This window comes from Sus scrofa, chromosome 13 (genome assembly GCF_000003025.6).
Source record: "Sus scrofa isolate TJ Tabasco breed Duroc chromosome 13, Sscrofa11.1, whole genome shotgun sequence".
Classification (NCBI taxonomy): domain Eukaryota; kingdom Metazoa; phylum Chordata; class Mammalia; order Artiodactyla; family Suidae; genus Sus; species Sus scrofa.
The window spans coordinates 6,384,601-6,406,551 of NC_010455.5; the positions used below are offsets into that span (position 1 = coordinate 6,384,601).

At 37.0% G+C, this 21,951-nt stretch overlaps 1 protein-coding gene across 1 annotated transcript in view; it reads left to right on the forward strand.

Annotated features, from left to right (window-relative positions):
* Positions 1-21,951, forward strand: part of KCNH8 (potassium voltage-gated channel subfamily H member 8) — a 429,124-nt gene that overhangs the window by 280,219 nt on the left and 126,954 nt on the right. The window contains exon 7 of the mRNA XM_021071363.1: positions 3,177-3,384. Within this exon, the coding sequence (XP_020927022.1) occupies positions 3,177-3,384 (208 nt within the window). The remainder of the gene's footprint in view (positions 1-3,176; positions 3,385-21,951) is intronic.

Here is a 21,951-nt window from a genome sequence, read left to right on the forward strand (position 1 = left end):
TACAGGGTTTCTGAGCAGCCTAAAAAGTTGACATTCCTGTAAAATACCTTGCTAAGTGTCTAACACCTAGAAAGACCTCAGTATGTGTGTTAATTAATTGTTTTCTTTTTCTTTTGTTCCTCCTTAGTTGATAACTAGAAGGTGGTTATGTCCACCTGATAATGAAGGAAACTGCTATTTGATAGGGTTTTGTTTGGGGTTTTTTTTCACCCACCGGTGACATGTGAAAGTCCTGGGCAAGGAATCAAACCTGAGCTACAGCAGTGACAACACTGGATCCTTAACTCACAAAAGAACTCTGATAGGGTTTTTTGATGTATGCATCACTCACTGTTTTGCACCTGCCTACAAGGTGCTTAGAATTCTCATCAGAGACAAATTCAAAACAACATCCCAAGAGTAAAAAGAATCCTTTACTTTTTTTCAGATTACATATTTCCATCTAAATCAACTATGCCTCTTTCTTTTGCCATTTGTCAAGATCCAAAATTCATATTTTATAGCAAGAAGTTTTTGACTCAAATAGGAATATAATTTTTTTAAAAAAGAAAGTACCAGCAAAATCACCAGGGCTGCCTCATATTAGACTCCCAGGGTCATGTCTCTTATCTTTTCAAATAACTGTTGTTCTCATGTAAGCACAACCCCCAAATTCTTTCTTCAAACATCACCTCTCTGGCCAGAGAAAACAGGGACTTGCAGTCATCTATGTATGTTCAGAAGGTGCCTTAGTCGGCTCAGCCTGCTCTCAAAAAATAACATAAACTGGATGGCTTAAACAATTTGAGGTTTATTTCTCATGGTCCTGAAGTCTGGGAAAGTCCAGATAAAGGTTTCAGCCATTTGATTTTTGACGAGGGTTTCCATCCTTATTCATAGACAGCTGTCTTCTCTCTGTGTCTTCATATGGTGCTCATGTGGTGAGGGGAGGGAGAGATTGTGGTGGGTGGGGAGCAAGAGAGAGGGTTCTCGTGGCATTAATCCCATCTTGATGAGCCTCAGCCTCATGACCTCATCTAAACCAAATTACCTCCCAAAGACCCCATCTCAAAACACTGTCACATGAAGGGACTAGGGCCTCAACATGCAAAATTTGCCAAGGCAGTTCCATCCATAGCAGGTGGTGTCCTCCGTTTGAGATTTCTACTTCAGGTTTCACTTTACCTACCAAATTGTCATCTATCAAATTCATCCACCTGTAAAATAAACTTCACTTCTAGTAATCCCCCTAAGCCACAAAGTAGAGACTGTATGTGGTTTACAATCAGCGGGAAAAACAATAGGTGAGAACTAGGCTTTGAAGGAGAAGAAAGTAAAACTCTACCCAGAGAATGACAAAAAGGAACTAAAGAGCACAGCTACCTGGCAAATTCCTCAATGACCTTATGGTTTTATTCTATTTCAGTATAAACTAATTCACAGGATTATAATGAAAACGCTTTTATTGAATATCTGTTGTTATCCTACACTTGGAGTGTTTTTAACATCACTTAATGATATCCATTTCCTCGCTTAACACAAATTTACTGAGCACTTCCTATGTATCAGGCACTTTTCTAGGTACGGTATGTTTTTCTCAGAAATAAGGGAAGATGGCTAGATGAGGACAGAAACTAGAGGTGAATTGACTCCAGCTAATTACAAAGGCAGATTCTCCAAAGATGGCGACCTTGTTTCTCATTCCCCTGTGAAGGAAAAATCTTTCTTAGGTGTAGTCAGGCAAACTCCTTCTTTCCCTTCTAATTCCGGTTCACCCCCCCAAATTAGAATAAGTCAAAGAATTATCAAACTCTATTTACATATAAGTTACTATTTTATTTCATTTTCCTATTCAGAATGTTCTTTGAGGCTTTTGGAAGGTGAGAAGAGTGTATATTAGTGCCATTGGTGGACACCAATGGTGCACATTTTTCAGCTGAGCCCTAAGGTCAGAAAGATGACCCCTTAGCTACAAGTCTGTTGCTTTAGTGCATAAAAAGACAGGACCTAGGAGATTTTTCAAAAATTTTGATCTATTTGGTTTTGAGTCCCTAAGCATGTTTGTTTAACAGAGAGCTTAGAGTGTATATGCTTCAGGCAAATGTTTTCTCTGTCTATTGATAATGTTATAAAGAAGAAAGCAAAGCACATGAAGCAGACGGGTATTTGTAAGCAGATGTTACTCAAGGTTTTAGGTCTCGCTGTTTAAAAATAAGAAACCTGGAGTTCCCAATATGGCTCAGCGAGTTAAGAACCTGGCTGGTCTCAGTGAGAATTCGGGTTCCATCCCTGGCCTCATTCTGTGGGTTCAGGATCGGGCATTGTCACAAGTTGCGGTGTAGGTCGCGCATATGGCTAGGATCCTGAGTTGCTGTGACTGTGGCTGTGGTGTGGGCCTGCAGGTGCAAGTCCAGTTCAACTCCTAGCTCAGGAACTTCCATATGTCACAGATGCTGCAGCTATAAAAGTAAGAAAGCTGAATTTCTTCTGTTACCACTTTACAGGGTTTTACTTCAGTCTATATGAATTTTTTTTATTGAAAAAAAAAACAAAACTGTTGTGGCTCAGCAGAAATGAATCTACCTAGTATCCATGAGGATGTGAGTTCAATCCCTGGCCTCTTCATAGGGTCGGGAATCCGGCATTGCTGTGAGCTGTGGTGTAGGTCCCAGATGTGGCTTGGATCCCATGTTGCTGTGGCTATGGCTGGCAGCTGTAGCTCCGATTCTGTCCTGGCCTGGGAACTTCCATATGCCATGTGTTTGGCCCTAAAAAAAGCAAGATTCCCTACATGGAGGAGGGGAAAGTGGAATTGCAAGAAATTAAAATATAGAGGAAGAGACATGAGACACCTTATATTTAATCCTGATCCCATACTGTGTTTCAGTTGTGTTTCAGTTATGTATCAGTATATACAAAATTATATTGTCAGACAGGTAGGAGAAAAAAGAAATCTTAATTAAAGAAGATAAGTATTCATTCAAATATATTAAATTGCCGTAATCATCCTTTGTCTTATCAACTTCTGATAACTTAATGTGTTAAGAAACAACATAGAAGTGGCCATAAAAATGACTACAGCACTGGAATCCCAACTACACTTATTTTCAAGAACTTCCCAGAATGGCTATAGCTAAAGTACTTGTGGATGCTGTGACCTCATGAGCCAAGCTGTGCGGTTCTGTCTGCCACTGCAGGTGTCTCTTGTGCATCTTCTGAAGACTGTCCGGCTGCTACGTCTTTTGCGTCTCCTGCAGAAGTTGGACCGTTATTCCCAACACAGCACCATCGTCCTGACTCTGCTCATGTCCATGTTTGCTCTCCTTGCACACTGGATGGCATGTATCTGGTATGTCATTGGAAAAATGGAGAGGGAAGACAACAGCCTTCTGAAGTGGGAAGTTGGTAAGGGCTTATATTTGTCGCATTTTCCATTTTTAAATGAAAAGGAAGATTGTATAGAATTTGGAGGAGGTGAAAAATGAGTCTATAAATTTATATCTTCTGATGTCAATTTGTGTCATCTTTTTTTTTTGGGGGGGGGGTTGCAGTGAGGGTCCATGGTACAAGTTACTTCTTTGGAGAAAGTTTTCTGGAACACACTTACATTTTTTTTTTTCAAAGACCAATGGATTTTTAAAATGACCAAAAAGGCTATAGAAGGGTTTAGAATAAGTAATGTGCAGTCTTATCTCAATATATATGATGGGTAACTGGCAGTCATTTTAAATCATAAGAAGATGATCGCTTGTATTTGAGGTGGCAAGCTAATAGAAAAGCTAGCCCCATTATTATTTCCTTTAAAAGGAGAGAGACAGTGCTATCATACTGTCTCTCTGACAGTGCTATCATATTTCCATATTTAGTATTCTTTGAGAATTTGTGATGATAGAGAGGCCTGAATATTTACAAATACAATTTGTAAAATTTTGTGTCCCCATAAATACATGGGAGTTTAAGGGAGATTTTCCAAGTGTTACATAATTCTGCATAAATGAATCTGAAATGTTCTGCACATGAACACATTTTTTAAACTTATGTCAACCGCAAGGACTTTATAGAAAATGAAAATTGTGAAGGCTATAACCCTCTATCCTAAAATATCTGCTTTCTTCTCACAGTCTCTCTTTTTAGAGAATTGTCATAGTACCTTATGGAGGATATTTTTTTTTTCTCCTTAATCTGACATGTAATCAAAGAATCGGTTTCTTGGTTAGCTAGAAAATCCTTGACTTATCTTCTCCTCTAAAAATCAATCTTGGGCTTTCGAAAGAAGCTCAGACCTTTGCACAGGAATAAAGCTGCAAGAGATTATCAATAGAGAAAAGGCTCTAACTTCTTATACCAGCTCTTAGGGGCAGGATGCATTTGGCACATCCCTAGGTTGGCTTTCATAAATGCCACCCTCTCACCATAGGGCATAGATAAAGCCCTCAAAGGGCGGCATTGGAGAATGAGCTGGAGACCTTAAGAGAGCAGGTTCAAGGGGGTGAATCTCTTGTCTAGGTTCTTAAAAATGCTCCTACAGAAATTCCCCATTGTAGTGCAAAGGAGATGAATCCGACTAGCATCCATGAGGATGTGGGTTTGATCCCTAGCCTCACTCGGTGGGTTGGGGATCTGGCATTGCCATGAGCTGTGGTGTGGGTTGCAGATGTGGCTCTAATCTTGCACTGCTGTGGCTATGGTGTAGGCCGGCAGCTGTAGCTCCAATTTGAGCCCTAGCTTGAGAACTTCCATATGTGGTAGGTGTGGCCCTAAAAAAGGAAAAAAAAAAATGCTCCTATGCTTCTCAATTTGGTCCCTGAGCTACAACAATGAAACTGATGTGTTCTGATAATTGTCATCTCAGGTGGTTTTCTTACCTTCTGTATCAGCACTTTTCTATACCTTAGTGTGGACTTCCTTTCTCAAAAACAAGGTAAAAGGAGAAATACAGCTGTAGTGTGTACACAGAAATATCCCACATAAAGATCATATGAGATATGAGAGAGAGAGGAAGAGAAAGGGAGGGAGAGTGTGAGAGAAAGAGAATGAGATGGAGAAAAAGAGAGAGAGAGGTGGGGAAAAGGAAGAGATGATTAAAAGGAGGAGCAGAGACTGGATTGCACTTGGATTAAAACATTTTCATCCTTCTGTATTGTTTTCCTTTTATAACTTTGTCCTGAAGTCCTCATCATCACAAACTCTGATGTAGTCCTAATGCAGTACAGTGAATTACAGCATTAGATCTCCACCCTTTGCTTTGAATCCATATTAAAATTTTGATTTATGGTCAGCCACCTGATTCCTTTCTGGACTTGACCTAATTTCCTTTGGGCCCCAGACCTATACACTCATATTAATTTGTAAGTCTTGTCTAGTCTGAGAGTCTCCAGATGGGGAAATTCAGCTTATTCACGCTCTCAAATTTAGTTATAGGAGGAAAGCTTTGTGTTTCAGTTCCAGTATAGCAGTCCTGCTGCAGACTGACAAACTAGCTAATGTTTTTCTTCCCATAAACACGCGGAGAATTTTATTTTCCAAGAAAAAAGGAGTGAACCACCTAAACTGCTTCTGTGTTGCCCCCTGCCATGCCTACGCTTGACCCTGGTGTTAGGTTTAGGGTAGTGGAGGGGAGCGTGTAAACTGAAAGTCAGCTCATAAAGAGAACACTGGCAAAATGCAATGATGGGGAGGCCATTGGCCTGGGGCAATAGATCTCTCCTATCTTCATGATTCCAACAGCAACCAACTGTGAGATTGGCAGTAATTTTGTTCGCCTGTCTGGCCCTCAGCTTCCACAGCTACAACATGAGAAAACTCATTATGTAATTTCAAAGGCTACTTCAGGTTCCATGATTTATGTCTTTCATGGAAGAACAAACCCAGTTTTGTGTGCTTAATACATCTTTTTTTTTATTTTTATAATAGCTTGGTGCCCATATTAACCATTAGAAGAAACCATTCATTGTCAACAGATTTGAGGGATGTGTCAGGAAGTACATCCTATGATCACAGCATGTCCAGGGATTGATATGTTCTACTTGGTTATGATTTAAAAAAAAAACCAAAAAAACCGAATATTTATCTTTAGAGAATTAGATTTCCTGCCCAAACACCTTTAGGGATATGGTCAGGAAGGCAGTATGCTAATTATGTCTATCAATATTGGATTTATAGACTTGGCTACAAGGACTTTCCCTTTGCCTAAAATTACTTGGATCATTTGTTCATTTGGAACTTCCTCCAGCTGAGATTTAGGCACAAATTAAATAATTATGACCTTCCCTACCTAATTTTATAATGAGGCAGCTGAGTTTAGGCTAATTTGGTTTTTACTATGTAATTTGTCCACTAATAATATGTTTTACCTTTTCTGGTCCAATTAACATGAATCAAAAAATTCATCACACAAATAGAACTTGATTAGAGAACACGTTGTTCTTTATGTTGTAATTACCATTAGATGTACAGAATGGATTTATCTTTCCAAGGAGTGAAATGGAGCTTTCTTTCTAATCATTGTTAATTTCCTTGAAATGATCTTTTCCCATTTTGTCCTTGGCGGGTCTACTACTTACAGCTAAACAGTATTTTGCATCAGACCAAAACCAAGTTAATCCTTAAAAAATGTTTTATAGTGTCACTTCTCTGTAAGATGTTTATTTTGGGAAGGAAGAATTAATACTCTCAGACTAACTATATCTGAGGCAGATTATGAACTTATTTCCCTGGTATTCTATTTTACTATATATTTTTAGGTGTTCCTATACCCTAATTTAGGAAATTTGAGGTTTGACTTATTGTTTCATGCAGTTTTAGACCTGGAAGGACCTTAGTCCAGCTTTTTGACTTTATGGTGAGAAATCAAGCTCTAGGTTACACGAGTTATCTAGTAGAAGGTGTTGTTGTCACTTGTGTCTGTTGCTGCTTCCTCTCTGGTGTACAATTCATGGCGCATGTGTTGAATAAATAAGTCATCAAGGTCTTTTCATTACTAAATGGCAATCATGGGACAAGAAATGAGATTCCTTAACTCTTTGCTCAAAAGTCCTTCTGTAATTTTGAACACTATGATATTAAAGAGAACAACTATTTAGCAAATTCTTCCCTGTGGAAATATCAAAATGATGAGAACAAATAGGGTTGTTACTTAAGATTTGGTCATTCATTCAAAAAATATTTTTTGAGTGCCCACTGTGTGTTTGGTCCTGTGTTAAGCAAATAACATACTTAAATTTGGAGATGGCAGAGCAAATAACATACTTAAATTTGGAGTTCGAGACCAACATATACATGCTACTGTATATAAAATAGATAACCAGCAAGGACCTACTATATAGCACAAGGAACTATACTCAGTATCTTATAATAATCTATAAAGGAAAAGTGTATGAAAAAGAATTGATACATATAACGGAATCATTTTGCTGTACACCTGAAACTAACACAAGATTGTAAATCAATCATACTTCAATTGAAAAAAAAGAAGAATAATTAAATAATATACTTCATGCCATGGTGTTTCAAGTCTAGTAGGAAGAAACAAATAACTCAACGGATATATCACAGTCAGTTATGTTCTATAACTGGAATTTGCATAGGGGAACAGCAACTACATCTAACTGAAATATCAGCAAAGGCGTTGCCAAGATGAGCTCAGTATTAAAGAATGAATAGGTCTTGTCTCTACAAATGCTAAGGAACCAACATTGTCACGGAAGGGATAGGACTATATGAAGCAGTTCAGGAGAAGCAGTATAAAGGCGGGAGAGGGGAGAGGGGATGGTAGAAAGGCGATGAGGCCAAGAGGTAGATAGTCAAGGACCAGATCTTTAAAGGCAATTCACACTAAGCTTTAGAGTTTGTGTTTCATCCTAATGCTATAACAAGCCTTAAAATTCTCCCTTGAGCTGTGATCCTTTGAATATAGAACCCCAGGAAGCAGGGGGGGGGGCAGTTTTACTCTATTCCTTTTTCTTTCTTTTTTCATTTTTTAAAGTTTCGTTGAGGTATAGTTGATTTACAAAGTTGTGATGCTTTCTGCTGTATAACAAAGTGATTCAGTTATACATAGACACACACCCATTCACTTCCAGATCCTTTTCCTACATAGATTATCATAGAATATTGAGTAGAGTTCCCTGTGCTGCAACATAGAGGTCCCTGTTGGCCAGTCATTCCATATACCTCAGTGTGCATGTGTGAAACCCAAACCCCCAGTCCACTACCCTCCCACCTGTCCCTTTTGGTAACCATACATTTTTCAAAGATTGTGAGTCTGTTTCTGTTCTGCAAATAAGTTCATTTGTATTTCAATAATTGTAAAATGACCATAATAACAGTGCCTACCTCACTGGAGTTGCCAGCATTAATTTAGGCAGTCTCTGTGAAGCATTTAGCACTGTGCCTGCCATCTAGTAACTATTCAATAAATAGGAGCTGTTACAACCATTCTTATTATGCTATTATGGCAGTTACTTCTAATAAAGAAAGTACTATGAAGTGAAACTAGTGATATTTATCTTTTTTTTTTTTTTTTTTGGCCTTGTCTGTGGATGCTGAAGTTCCCCAGGCCAGGGATCGAACCCGAACTGCAGCCCTGAACCAAGCCACAGCAGTGATGCCAGATCCCTAAGCCATCAAGGAACTCTGATACTTATCATTTTATATGAGAAGAATATTAGATAATGGCTTCAAAAGTGTTGTCCTCATGTTTAGTTATAGTGCTCTGTAAGTTACTATATACCTTTTTACATACATCTTCAGAGTAATATATCTGCCCAAACTTTCTGAGTCAGCTTCTGAAAAACCAGTAATTTTCACATAACCTTATAATTGCACACAAAGAGGATTTTTTCCCCCTTCGAAGCTACTATAGATGAAAAGTTCAGCATCCACCCTTCATATTTGTTGGAATATAACAAACTTTTATGGAATCTGGATGCAGAGCCTCAAGTCTCAGTGTGGTTTTTAAATTTAAAACACTGTTTTGGCTGGGAAGAAATGTTTCATAACATTTCTATAAGAAGTCTTCAATAAATACCTAGCTAAAAATGTGTGAGAAGACCTTGCCTGTTTCCTTATATCCCAATTAGTGTAGGGATGTATTATTTTAACTATTATCACTTATGAAGTTCAATGAATGACATTGAATTAGTCCTGAAAGCACTCCATTAGGACCCTGGATAGAATATAATGGTTCTTATTTAAGATAGAAAGACTGGGTTTGAATCTTGCTTCAAGGGTTTGCTAAGCAGGTGATTTTGGCCAAGGTGACCTCAATGTGTGACTTTTATACAGCCACCTTAGTTTCCTCATTTGTAAAATGGATGTGATAGTACTGCCCTCATAGCAGTTTTTGACATACTTCACAGAGTTTCTGGTACATACTGTGTTCTTGTACCTGGTAACTACTACCTTTTCCACCACCTCCACTTTTTTTAAAAAAATTAAAGTATAGTTTATTTACTTTTTTTTTTTTGGAGTTTTTTTTTTTTTTTTTAATTTTCCCACTGTACAGCAAGGGGGTCAGGTTATCCTTACATGTATACATTACAATTACATTTTTCCCCCACCCTTTCTTCTGTTGCAACATGAGTATCTAGACAAAGTTCTCAATGCTATTCAGCAGGATCTCCTTGTAAATCTATTCTAAGTAGTGTCTGATAAGCCCAAGCTCCCAATCCCTCCCACTCCCTCCCCCTCCCATCAGGCAGCCACAAGTCTCTTCTCCAAGTCCATGATTTTCTTTTCTGAGATGTTCATTTGTGCTGGATATTAGATTCCAGTTATAAGTGATATCATATGGTATTTGTCTTTGTCTTTCTGCTCATTTCACTCAGGATGAGATTCTCTAGTTCCATCCATGTTGCTGCAAATGGCATTCTGTCATCCTTTTTTATGGCTGAGTAGTATTCCATTGTGTATATATACCACCTCTTCCGAATCCAATCATCTGTCGATGGACATTTGGATTGTTTCCATGTCCTGGCTATTGTGAATAGTGATGCAATGAACATGCGGGTGCACGTGCCTCTTTTAAGTAGAGTTTTGTCCGGATAGATGCCCAAGAGTGGGATTGTGGGGTCATATGGAAGTTCTATGTATAGATTTCTAAGGTATCTCCAAACTGTTCTCCATAGTGGCTGTACCAATTTACATTCCCAGCAGCAGTGCAGGAGGGTTCCCTTTTCTCCTATTTACTTTATGTTGTGCATATTTACAAAATGTTGTGCCAATTTCTGCTATACAACAATTTGACACAGATACACACACACACATATACACACACATTCCTTTTCTTATATTATCTTCCATCATATTCTCTCCCAAGAGACTGGATATACTTTCCTGTGCTATGCAGTAGGACCTCATTGCTTATCCATTCTAAATGTAATAGTTTCCATTTACTAAACCCGAACTCCCCACCCATCCTACTCCCTCCCCTCTCCCCCTTGGCAACCATGAGTCTGTTCTCTACATCTGCTCCTACCTCCCCTCTTGTCACTAATTGAGGCCATTTTCACACTGCAGCTGCCCGCTTAATCTCACTTCAGTGAGCTGTATAGAACTCAAATAGTAGTACTGTTGAAATTTAGTGGAGAGGTGAAATTTCTCTATCAGTCACATTTTCGATTGCAAGCTAAAACAAAAATGGAAATTGTTAGCAGAACAGTCAGACTCAGAATTAGAAGGATGGAGAATAAGACTTGGGAAAAGAAAATGAATCAAGGCAGCTCCAGATCCCCCAGTGCAAAAAGCACAGTTGCTGACATTTTACAAAGATGGCCTGGACATGTTTCTGCCTTTGTAGATGCCGTGAGCGAGCCTTAATGTTCTGTTCATCTCTGATTCACAGTCCCTGAAAGGAGAATCTGATTGGCCAAGCTTACATCATATACTCAGATGGACTGCTGGACGAGACCCCCCACCCCACCCCACCCCACCCCACCTTCACTTTCATGGTTAGAGTGGGGCTCTGTGTTTCTCCAATACTACACATGATGGGGAAATACCCTCTTCACATAGGATTTTTAAAAAAAATTTTTTTGTCTTTTATCTCTTTAGGGCTTGCACCCATGGCATATGGAGGTTCCCAGGATAGGGGGTCTAATCAGAGCTGCTGGCCTATGCCAGAGCCACAGCAATGCCAGATCCGAGCCACATCTGCGACCTACACCACAGCTTATGGCAACGCCAGATCCCTAACTCACTGAGTAAAGCCAGGGAGCAAACCTGCAACCTCATGGTTCCTAGTTGGATTCGTTTCTGCTTCACCATGGTGGGAACTCCCTTCACATAGGATTGTAGACAGTGCCCCCTCAAGAAAAGACAAATGTCTTCTATAAATAGCATCATTACCCTAATATTTAAAAACAAATGTTGACAATTATAAGAGCATTTATTAAAATGCTTCTGTACACCATCATTCTCCTCCCAGACTTCATAAGTCAGATGCAGTTAGCTGAAAGATGGGGATGCAGTAATTCTCGGTGCGTCTTGCTCATTGTAACAGTCTGTGCTTCTGTGTCAACCCAACAGTGGTACTTACCAAGCTTCCTTAGCTGGACCTCACCGTGGTCAGTAGCTCTCTTTGGCAGCTAAAATGCTCCTTAAATTCTTTCTCGAAGCTCTGTTTCTAAAGCTATGACACACTACCTTTTAAGATAAATGATCTGCTTCAAAGGTTAGAGATGACAGTATATTGTAATAGAGGGAAGCTTTTTTATCTTTTAATCCTCTGGCTGGAGTACGCTTATCCATTGTAGATGTCTAAATGTGTATCTGTATTACTGGAAAAAGAAAAAAAAAAAAAAGCCCAAGAATCTAGAATGGGAAGAAAAGGATTAAGCCAGATATCATTTTCAAATTTTCATTGACAATTTTAATCCCAAATCTCCTGATCCCTGTTGGATAAAACATCACAAAAGCTGATTGATTTGAAGGGCTCTCTAGTTATTAACTGCTTAGCATTTGCAAACCTCATGTAATAGAAAAAAAATGACCAGGCTTATGATATTGTGAGCTGATTATTTCAATAACTGTATCACATTTTCCCCAAGAAGGTAGAACGGACTTGCATTCTACATTTTCAGGTTCTATGTTAAGGATTATAAAACATTTTCAGAGAACTCTGATATGTAGATTCTCATTCCTGGAATACATGAAATAAAGGGGAGAAAAAGCCTAAATTGAAGGTTTCTAACCATTCACAGGGACCCTAGGGAGGGACTCCTGGTCTTAATTTTTCCTTTTTTTTAAACAGAGTCTAGAAATTTAATGTGAGGATTGAATTAAAAGACAGATAATGGTGTTCCTGTTTTGTCTTAGTGGTAACAAACCCGAATAGAATCCATGAGGATGCAGGTTCCATCCCTGGCCTCGATCAGTGGGTTAAGGATCCGGCGCTGCCATGAGCTGTGGCGTAGGTTGGCAGCTACAGCTCTGATTAAACACCTAGCCTGGGAACCTCCATATGCCTGTGGAACTTCCATATACCTTTTTAGGGTGCCACCCTAGAAAGACAAAGAAACAAACAAACAGATCCTAATTCAGTAAATCTGAGGTGGAACCTGAGATACAGCATTTTTAACCACCTTCCTCATGAAATCAGGGCTACCAGACCGCTCACCACACTCTGAATAGCAAGGTTTTAAAAAGTCTTGAGACTATGTTAATTTAATATTCCTGGTTATAAAGTCCTAAACCAGCAACTATTCAGTTCTTACTGTCCTTTTCCAATCCCCATCACATCTGCAAATATAGTTAATTCCTAAAGGACCAAGAAGGTTCATTGAGAAGGAATTAACCTCAATGCTGGAGTGATACAGCATTCATACCTTAAATATAATCATCAGAGACAATGTATATTACCTTGAATTCTAAGAAACTAAAGTAAACTACCATCAGTTTTAAAAGAGTTGACAATGCTCTGTTCTATTTTTATAGAAGCTTCTAGAAAATAGAAATATTTCCATGTTTTAGGAGCAAGGTTTTACCCTTTGGCCATATAAAGCAACTAGTTTGTTCTTAAAACTTAGATTTCTTTTGTACTTTATTTATGAGCTATAACAATAAACTTTGCTGATAAAAATTGGAGAAACAAAGTATATCTGTGTGTCCAATTATGAAGTTGAATTGTCCCCATAGTCTGACCTTGGATGTTTAAAATTATTTGGGTGATTAGAGAGCAAGCTGTACAAAATTAGTTTTTAACTGCATAATGTTTTCAATCCTTTGAATGGGAACTTCTGGGTTTCACATTGCAGATTGGAAATTAGTATGATTTCAAGTTGCCAAGGTATTTGGCACATTTAGGCTTGAAAATAAGCTGAAATAGTCTGAAGATCTTTGTACCAGAATTTCATAATATGTTCACACTTCATACCAAACACTCCAAGCAAGAAATGGTTCTATTATCGTGGAAGCTTGAGAAATGCAGCCCTTCCATCCCCCTCCTGAAGGACTGACAAGATAATTAGTGTAGTGTGAGCACAAAGAAATCCTCAAAAAACTGAAGAAACTTTAACCCAAGTGTTGCATAAATTGCTTTTCCTCATAACCCATCCTTTTTGGAATACACATCATGAATACTCTGCGAACATCCTATGAATCTGGGTTTTTCTTTTAAAAGAAAAAAACACACACCCTAGAAAGAGTTACTAAACTCAACATCAGAGTAGGAAGAATAATAATGATTTTCGCCTTTTTAAAAGTATAAGCTACCACGTGTATCCTCTCACTGTAAATCTACGAGAATGGGTTGAGAAATTATTTTCATCTATAAAAAGAAGATAGTAGAAAAATACCTAATTTGGAGACTAGTTTGTAAACTTAAACACCTCCTTTGGAGAATAGCTTGTGAGCTTAAATATCTGTTATGGAGAATAGTTTGTGAGCTGTGAAAGCAGTTTGCAGACTGGACATTTGGCCTACCTTTTCCCTTCTACCCTTATGGTATTTTTCTGACTTGTGTAGTAAGTTTCAGGACAGCAATGTTTTTCTGGCTTAGGGAATGCCAAATGCTTCTGTTCTTAAATGAGTTCAGAGTGGAAGACATATCTGACACAAGAAACACTAATTTTTGGATGGCCCAAAGATAACAGGAATATCCAAAGAGAAAAGAGATTTACTTGTGGTGGAAGAAGCTTGATATAGCTGATTGAAACTTGTATCTAACTTACTTAAATACTTAATTAATTAACTTATTTATTTATTTATATTCTAAATGACTCTCTAGCTCCCAGGATCATTTAGTGAATAATCCGTTTATTCCCACTCACTCAATACGGCATTGTAATACTTATATGCTTACTTGTGACTGTTACTAGGTTTTTTTCTTTTCCTTCTATTGACAGTCTAATTTTATACCAATATTGCCGAATATTAGTTATTGCAGTTTTTAAATTTGGGTACAGCAAGTAGAATGGGGCCATTCTAACTTATTTACTTATTTAGTTCAACATTAGGAAAAAAAATTCTCCCCCTAAAAAAACCCAAATAGCATTTTAATTAGAGTTAATTTCAGAAATTGATGTGGGAAAATTAATGCTTTTATGTCATGGAGTTTTTTTGGCATCCAAGGTTATGATCCATTTAATCTCCACTTATTTTCATTTTTTATATAATTAAGTGAAATAGTGTTTTTTTCTTCACAAAGATTGCATATATTTCTTTTTTATTCTTTTTTTCTCTCCTTTTTTATTACTCAAATGAATTTATCACATCTTTAGTTGTATAATGGTCATCACAGTCCAATTTCACAGGATTTCCATCCCACAACCCAAGCACATCCCCCCACTCCCCAAACTGTCTCCTCCGGAGACCATAGTTTTTCAATGTCTGTGAGTCAGCATCTGTTCTGCAAAGAAGTTCAGTCTGCCCTTTTCTCAGATTCCACATGTCAGTGAAAGCATTGGATGTTGGTGTCTCATTGTATGGCTGACTTCTCTTAGCATGATAGTTTCTAGGTCCATCCATGTTGCTAAAAGTGCTGGTATTTCGTTCTTTTTAATGGCTGAGTAATATTCCATTGTGTATATGTACCATGTCTTCTTGATCCACTCCTCTGTCGATGGACATTTAGGATGTTTCCATGTCTTGGCTGTTGTAAATAGTGTTGCAATGGACATCGGAGTCCATGTGTCTTTGCGAGTTGTGGCTTTCTCTGGATGGATGCCCAGGAGTGGGATTGCTGGATCAAATGGTAGTTCTATGTTTAGTATTCTGAGGAATCTCCATACTGCTTTCCACATTGGTTGCACCAATGTACAATCCCACCAACAGTGTCATAGAGTTCCTTTTTCTCCACACCCTTTCCAGGACTTATTGTTTGTAGACTTTTGGATGACGGCCATTCTGGCTGGTGTAAGGTGGTACCTCATCGTGGTTTTGATTTGCATTTCTCTAATAATGAGTGACGCTGAACATCTTTTCATGTGTTTCTTGGCCATCTGTATATCTTCTTTGGAGAATTGTAAACTATCACTATTTGCAGATGACATGATACTATACCTAGAGAATCCTAAAGACTCTACCAGAAAACTGTTAGAGCTTATCCACGAATTTGGCAAAGTTGCAGGATACAAAATCAATACACAGAAATCGATAGCATTTCTATACACTCACAATGAAAAAGCAGAAAAGGAAATTAGGGGAGCAATCCTGTTTATCATTGCATCCAAAAGAATAAAATACCTAGGAGTAAACCTACCTAAAGAAACGAAAGACCTGTACTCTGAAAACTACAAGCCACTGATGAAAGAAATCAAAGATGACACAAAGAGATGGAAAGATATACCATGCTCATGGATTGGAAGAGTTAATATTATAAAAATGACTATACTACCTAAGGCAATCTACAGATTCAATGCAATCCCTATCAAATTACCAAGGACATTTTTCACAGAACCAGAACAAAATATTTTAAAGTTTTTTTGGGAGCACAACAGACCCAGAATAGCCAAAGACATCCTGAAAAAGAAAAATGGAGCTGGAGGAATCAGGCTCCTGAACTTCAGACTCTACTATAAAGCAACAGTCATCAAAACTGCATGGTACTGGCACAAAGACAGAAATAGAGATCAGTGGAACAGGATAGAAAGCCCAGAATTCAACCCATGCACTTACAGCCAACTAATCTATGACAAAGGAAGCAAGACTATACAATGGAGAAAGGACAGCTTGTTCAATAAGTGGTGCTGGGAAAACTGGACAGCCACATGGAAAAGAATGAAATTAGAACACTCCCTAACATCATACACAAAAATAAACTCCAAATGGATTAAAGACCTAGATATAAGACCAGACACTATCAAACTCCTAGAGGAAAACATAGGCCAAACACTCTCTGACATAAATGACAGCAACATCTTCTCCAATCCACCTATCAGAGTATTGACAATAAAAAGAAAAATAAACAAATGGGACCTACTCAAACTTCAAAGTTTCTGCACAGCAAAGGAAACCCTAAACAACACAAAAAGACAACCCACAGAATGGGAGAAAATCTTTGCAAGTGAATCGACTGACAAGGGATTAATCTCCAAAATTTATAAACACCTTCTGCAGCTCCATACCAAAAAACAAACAACCCCATCCAAAAATGGGCAGGCATTACTATCGATGCTTGAGGCTCCACAGATAAAGTTCACTGGCCTTTAAATTATGGCCCTAAAAATATATATTTTGCAAAATAACTTGGTATAATAGAACACTTAGCCTGGAAGTTGGAGATCATCTATTCTAACCAGAACTCTGCTACTAATTAGCTGCTTGACCTAGGAAATTTTATTAAGCCATAGCTGTCCTAATTATCACTTTTTAAATGAGACACTTGACTGATTTCTCACTGTCTCAATCCTCCTTGAGTCAAAATAAAAAAATGAATAAAAGTTGTAGATCTCCGATGATGAATTCATTTACTCACATCTAAATAGTTTGCCTAAAACTGTAGGCCATTTGTGTAATCCATGATGTTCCTTCAAAATACAAAAAACAGGACTTCCCGTGTGGCTCACAACATAACTACTGGGCATTGCTTCTACAGTGGCTGTGGCTCAACCCCTGGCTGGGGAACTTCCATATGCCACAGGTGCGGCCACTTGTTAAAAAAAAAACAAAACAAAACCAAAAGCACACAAAAACATCCTAGAGCTAGATAATCTCCAAGATCTTTTTCAATTTGGAGAAAATTTAGTACAGTTCCTTTGAGAAAACTGTCTTGCATGTGAATCTTAGGTGTGTTGAAGAAATAATGCCTTAGTCTGTTGACATGCCTTTTGTCCTTAACTGAATACTGGGTCAGACCTGCCTAACTCATGAATGGAACATTTTTTCATCTTTCAATTCTTTCCAGGTTTTGTACCATTGGAGTGTAATTCTATTCTGTGTAGTAATATACATGCCTTGAAATCCCTCTCAATTAATCCATTTCTTCTTAAAGTTCTTTAACCCTTGGAGGATTTTAGCCACAGCCATGAACCTCCAATTTTATGATGCAAACAAGCTCAATAAGCAATTTTACTTTGCATGCAACTTATAAGAAATGTAATGATTTCTTAAATTGAGAGAAAACGATGCCACTCTCTAGATTGGATATAGAAATAACTTGTGATTAAAATGTTTAGTATTTCATTTCTGATTTAATCTCTAAAGGAAAGCCAGAAGCAAGGCAGCCTTCCTAATCTCTTAAGACTTCTCTCGTTTGGATAGCGATCTAACTAGCACAGCTGGTGAGTCCTTTCATGACATACCCTTTAACTCTGGGTTTTTTTTTTTTTTTAGTCTTTGTTCAGAATGACCTTGTACAACTGAGTTGGCTCTCTTTGAATTACTCTTTTATTTCAGCCAACCTTTATTCATAGATTCATATTGTAAAGTGAAACCCTAAAGACAATGTATTCTAAACCTCTAATTTTACTTTATTGCCTCTCTTTGATGAAGCCTCATGATGCACTGGGAAGAAGAGTAGACTAGGAGTCATGATTTTAACAGTCTAAGGCTGGCTCCAAGCCTCATATTTCTTCTCTGTAAAATGAAGTGGTCATAACAAATGAACTCTTCAACTTCTCTTATTTTTATGTGAGGAAGAGGGAAAGAGTAGGCTTTTAAGAGAGTTGTTCTACTCTAAGGTATTTCTGAAGATACAAATAACATATTTCTACTTCCAAAAATATGTGAATTTTTTTTTTTCGTGACTTCTGAGCCTTGTTCCAGGGAGCAGGTAGGGTTGACCTGGTGTATGTCTTTTTTACAATTTTTAGACTATATATTCCTTTCCTCCAGTCCAAACATAAAATATTTTAATTTCTAGTGCTAAAGAGTAAATATGGTATATATTTTTAAGTAATAGGAAATAAAGGAACTTCCTGGTGGCCTAGTGGTTAGGGATCCAGTGTTGTCACTGCTCTGGTTCATGTTCAATCCCTGGCCTAGGAATTTTTGCACTTATATATGTTTATATGTGTGTGTACATATATATATATATACACACACTATACCCACACACACACACATATATATATATGACTGAGTTTATTGTACAGCAGAAATTGGCACAACATTGTAAATGAACTATACTTTAATAAAATAAAGTGATATAAAATAATGTGACTTGTCAGTATTTTTCTCAAATTAGTATCTTCTTTACCTTTCTTTCTCTTGTTTCCTTCCCTCACTAAATTTTAGAATAGCAGATGCAGGTAAATGTTCTTCTGGATAGCAGCCCTTAATGCAATCTCTCCAATCTTTCCACTCACATTGATCTGAAGGTCAGGATAAAGACAAATGTCACATCTTAACCATCATTGAAAATCAGGATCAACTATAAACCTATTTATTACAATAAATGAGAGGAATTTCCACTAAAAGGCAGGTAAATAGTATTGGATCTTCAAGTATCATCAACTTGAGTTTTTTGAGAGATTCACACAACTATAAACCCTTCCTCCCATACTCATGCTCAGCCCTCTGATTCTGAGAGCCAAGGTCTCCAAGAAAATGCAACACTTTTCTTCTTTGCTTAGATATTGCTTTAAGTCAGAATGGTAGTTCTATCAGGCTCAGTAATTTTTCTGTTCCATACAAGAATAAGAGAATTTTATAGTGTAAAACCATTTCCCATCTTAGAGATAAGGGCAGGAAAGGAGATACTAAAATGGTGGGTAAATTGTCAACATTGACCAATAAGACAACTATAGATTAAATGACTTTTGAAAAGTTAAATATCACCACCAAATGAAACTTAAAGTACACTTAACTTATAAGTCACACAAACCATAGAACATAGAGAAAAAGACAGAAAAAAAAGGAAATACCAAGGAAATTCCAGTGTAAGAAATAATAGGTCATTAAGCATCATGATTTTAATGAACATTTAATGACATAGGGAAAAGCTATTTCAAGTAGAGACCTCAGCACACAGATTTCTATATATTAAATGAATCCTATTTTGTACAAAAAGGAAAATATACACACACAGACTAAAAATACATTTAATGAGTGGAAAAATTACTTATAAATTTATTTTTATTTACATTTTTGGAAAACAATTGATTTATATCAAATTAATATTTAGCTTACCTTTATGCATGGTGAGGTGCTTAACGCATTTCGGTGCATTATCTCGTCTGACTTTTATTGCAATCCCATGAGACAGATATTTTCAACACAACTTTACAAGAAAGGAACCGAAAATTGAAAAGTTCGATATTTCGTGAAAGTTTGTTTTTTTAATTATGAAACTTCTTAACACAGCAGAGTTTAGAATGAACATAAGAGACATCTCCTAAAAATTGTATCTTTTTAACATAATTGCCCTATTTCTGTTTTTAAAACCAATGCAATATTACAGATAAAGCCAGAGCCCACTACCCTTTCAACTCCCCTTGCTCCCTCTTTTTTTCTCCTTATTATTCTGAAGTTCATGCATAATATTTTCTTAGATGCTATTTTTACTATATAAATGTATTAGTAAAACAATATATAATATTATTTTGTCTCATCTTCCATATAAATCATCACAAATGTAAATAATAGTAGTAACAACAACAGCAACAACAACAGCAAACATACATGGGGCTTTCTCAGTGCCAGGCATTTTGCAGGGATTAATTCATTTAATCCTGCCGTAATTTTATAAGCCCAATACTGCTGTCATCTCTATTTACAGATGAGAAAACTGAGGCACATAGATTGAATTACCTGCCCTAGATATGCAGGTAGTATCTCTGTGTATACACAGAAGCTGCGTTTCTCTCATCTCTGTAACTTTTTACATTTTCATTGAGCTTTTCTTTTTCAGAATTAATCCTTCATACATGTAAATCCTATATATTTATTTTCACCTATTTAATACAATTTTAATATTTAATTTTACCTATTGTACAATAATAAGCCAGTTTACCAATCCTTTTTGTTGACTTATCCATTCCCTTACTGAGTTGCTTTGCGCCTCTCATTTTTACAGGTCGTGGGCAATGATCAATCAAATAGAAATTTCCTTATGAGCAAGTGCAAGAATTTCTCTAGGTCAGAGGGCTTGCGTATCTACGAAGTTAAGGCATATTGCCAAATCCCTCTCTGAAGCAGTTGCATTAATTAATTATTTGGTTGGCCATATTATGTGTTCTTTCTCCAGAATTTCACCAGTAACTGTGAAAGTCTTGGAGGGTGTTGGGGAGTTGGGTATAAAGTATGTGTAATTTTTGTTTAAATTTTCATTTCTCTGAGTAAGTAAAGGTAGAGCAATTTTTTTTTTTTTTTTTTTTTTTTTTTGCCAGGTGGTGGGACCTTCTGCTTTTCTCTTTGGTAACTTAAATTCTCATTTTCACTAATATGCAAGTTCTCTTCCTTCCTAAATAACCTATTTAGTGCTATATATTTTTAAATGAGGAAGACTTTAAATTTTGATATACAAATTATATGAACTTTTTAAAATTAACACTGTTTTTGATTTCTAATTACATTTGTTTGTTGTCACAGAATCTGGTCTTTATGATACTGATTCTTCAGTTGTTGAGGCTCAGTTGAATGTAGTATTTATGTATCAGGATATAATGCACACAATTTTTTGCATATAATTTTTAGTTCAAAGTTTTATCTATGTTCATTAGGTCAAGCTTCTGAATTAATTGTACATTTATTATAGATCCTTATTAACTATTTTCTGACCATATATATATAGAAATTTTATTTAGTGCTTTTTCAGATCTCTTAATTTTCCATAGTGTTTGGTGTCCTCTTTATAGTTCCAGTTCCGTGTTGATAAAGTTTCTAAATGGCATTTAAATATTGTAAATTTACTATCTTATTATATTTCCCCAGTTTTAGTTTATTAATTCAAGTTCATTGTGTACTAATTTTCTGTTCATCTAACTCATATATTTTATATTTTTTAAAAAACTTTTGCTGTGAGCTCATCATCAGTAGGGCTCTTCTTTGCAGAAATCCCATGCAGATTGTGATATGAGGGTAGATAGAATTTTTGTTGTGGTTTGTTTGCTTGCTTTGTCAAGGACGGTAGGACTTTCCCTTGCCCTATGATCAAATTTTTAAAAATTTCTTAGCTTCATGGTTTCTGTGCCTCAGGGCTGGTGTACATTCAGACACCAATGCATGTAAGGCACAAGCCTGAATTTTCAAAATTCTCTCAAGATATTACTTTTTCAGACCCTAGTTTTACTCATTATCCTGGTAGACTGTTGGGTAAATTATTTCTTCCCTTCCCCCTGCAGGTATCACACTTAGTCTCCCAGTTGTATACGGGGTGTCAGTTCTAGTGTTTGTAGGATTGAAGTATTCTCACCTGTTCTCAGATGGCCATGAACCCAAGCCCACAGACATTACTTCTGACCAGCTCTCCATTCCTATCTCTCCATCAGTTTCAACATCATGGTGTCAGCTAACAGGCTTGCTACTCCTCATTTTTGCATATGTAGATTTCACTTCCTCTTTCGGAATATATATATTTTGGAACATATGTATATT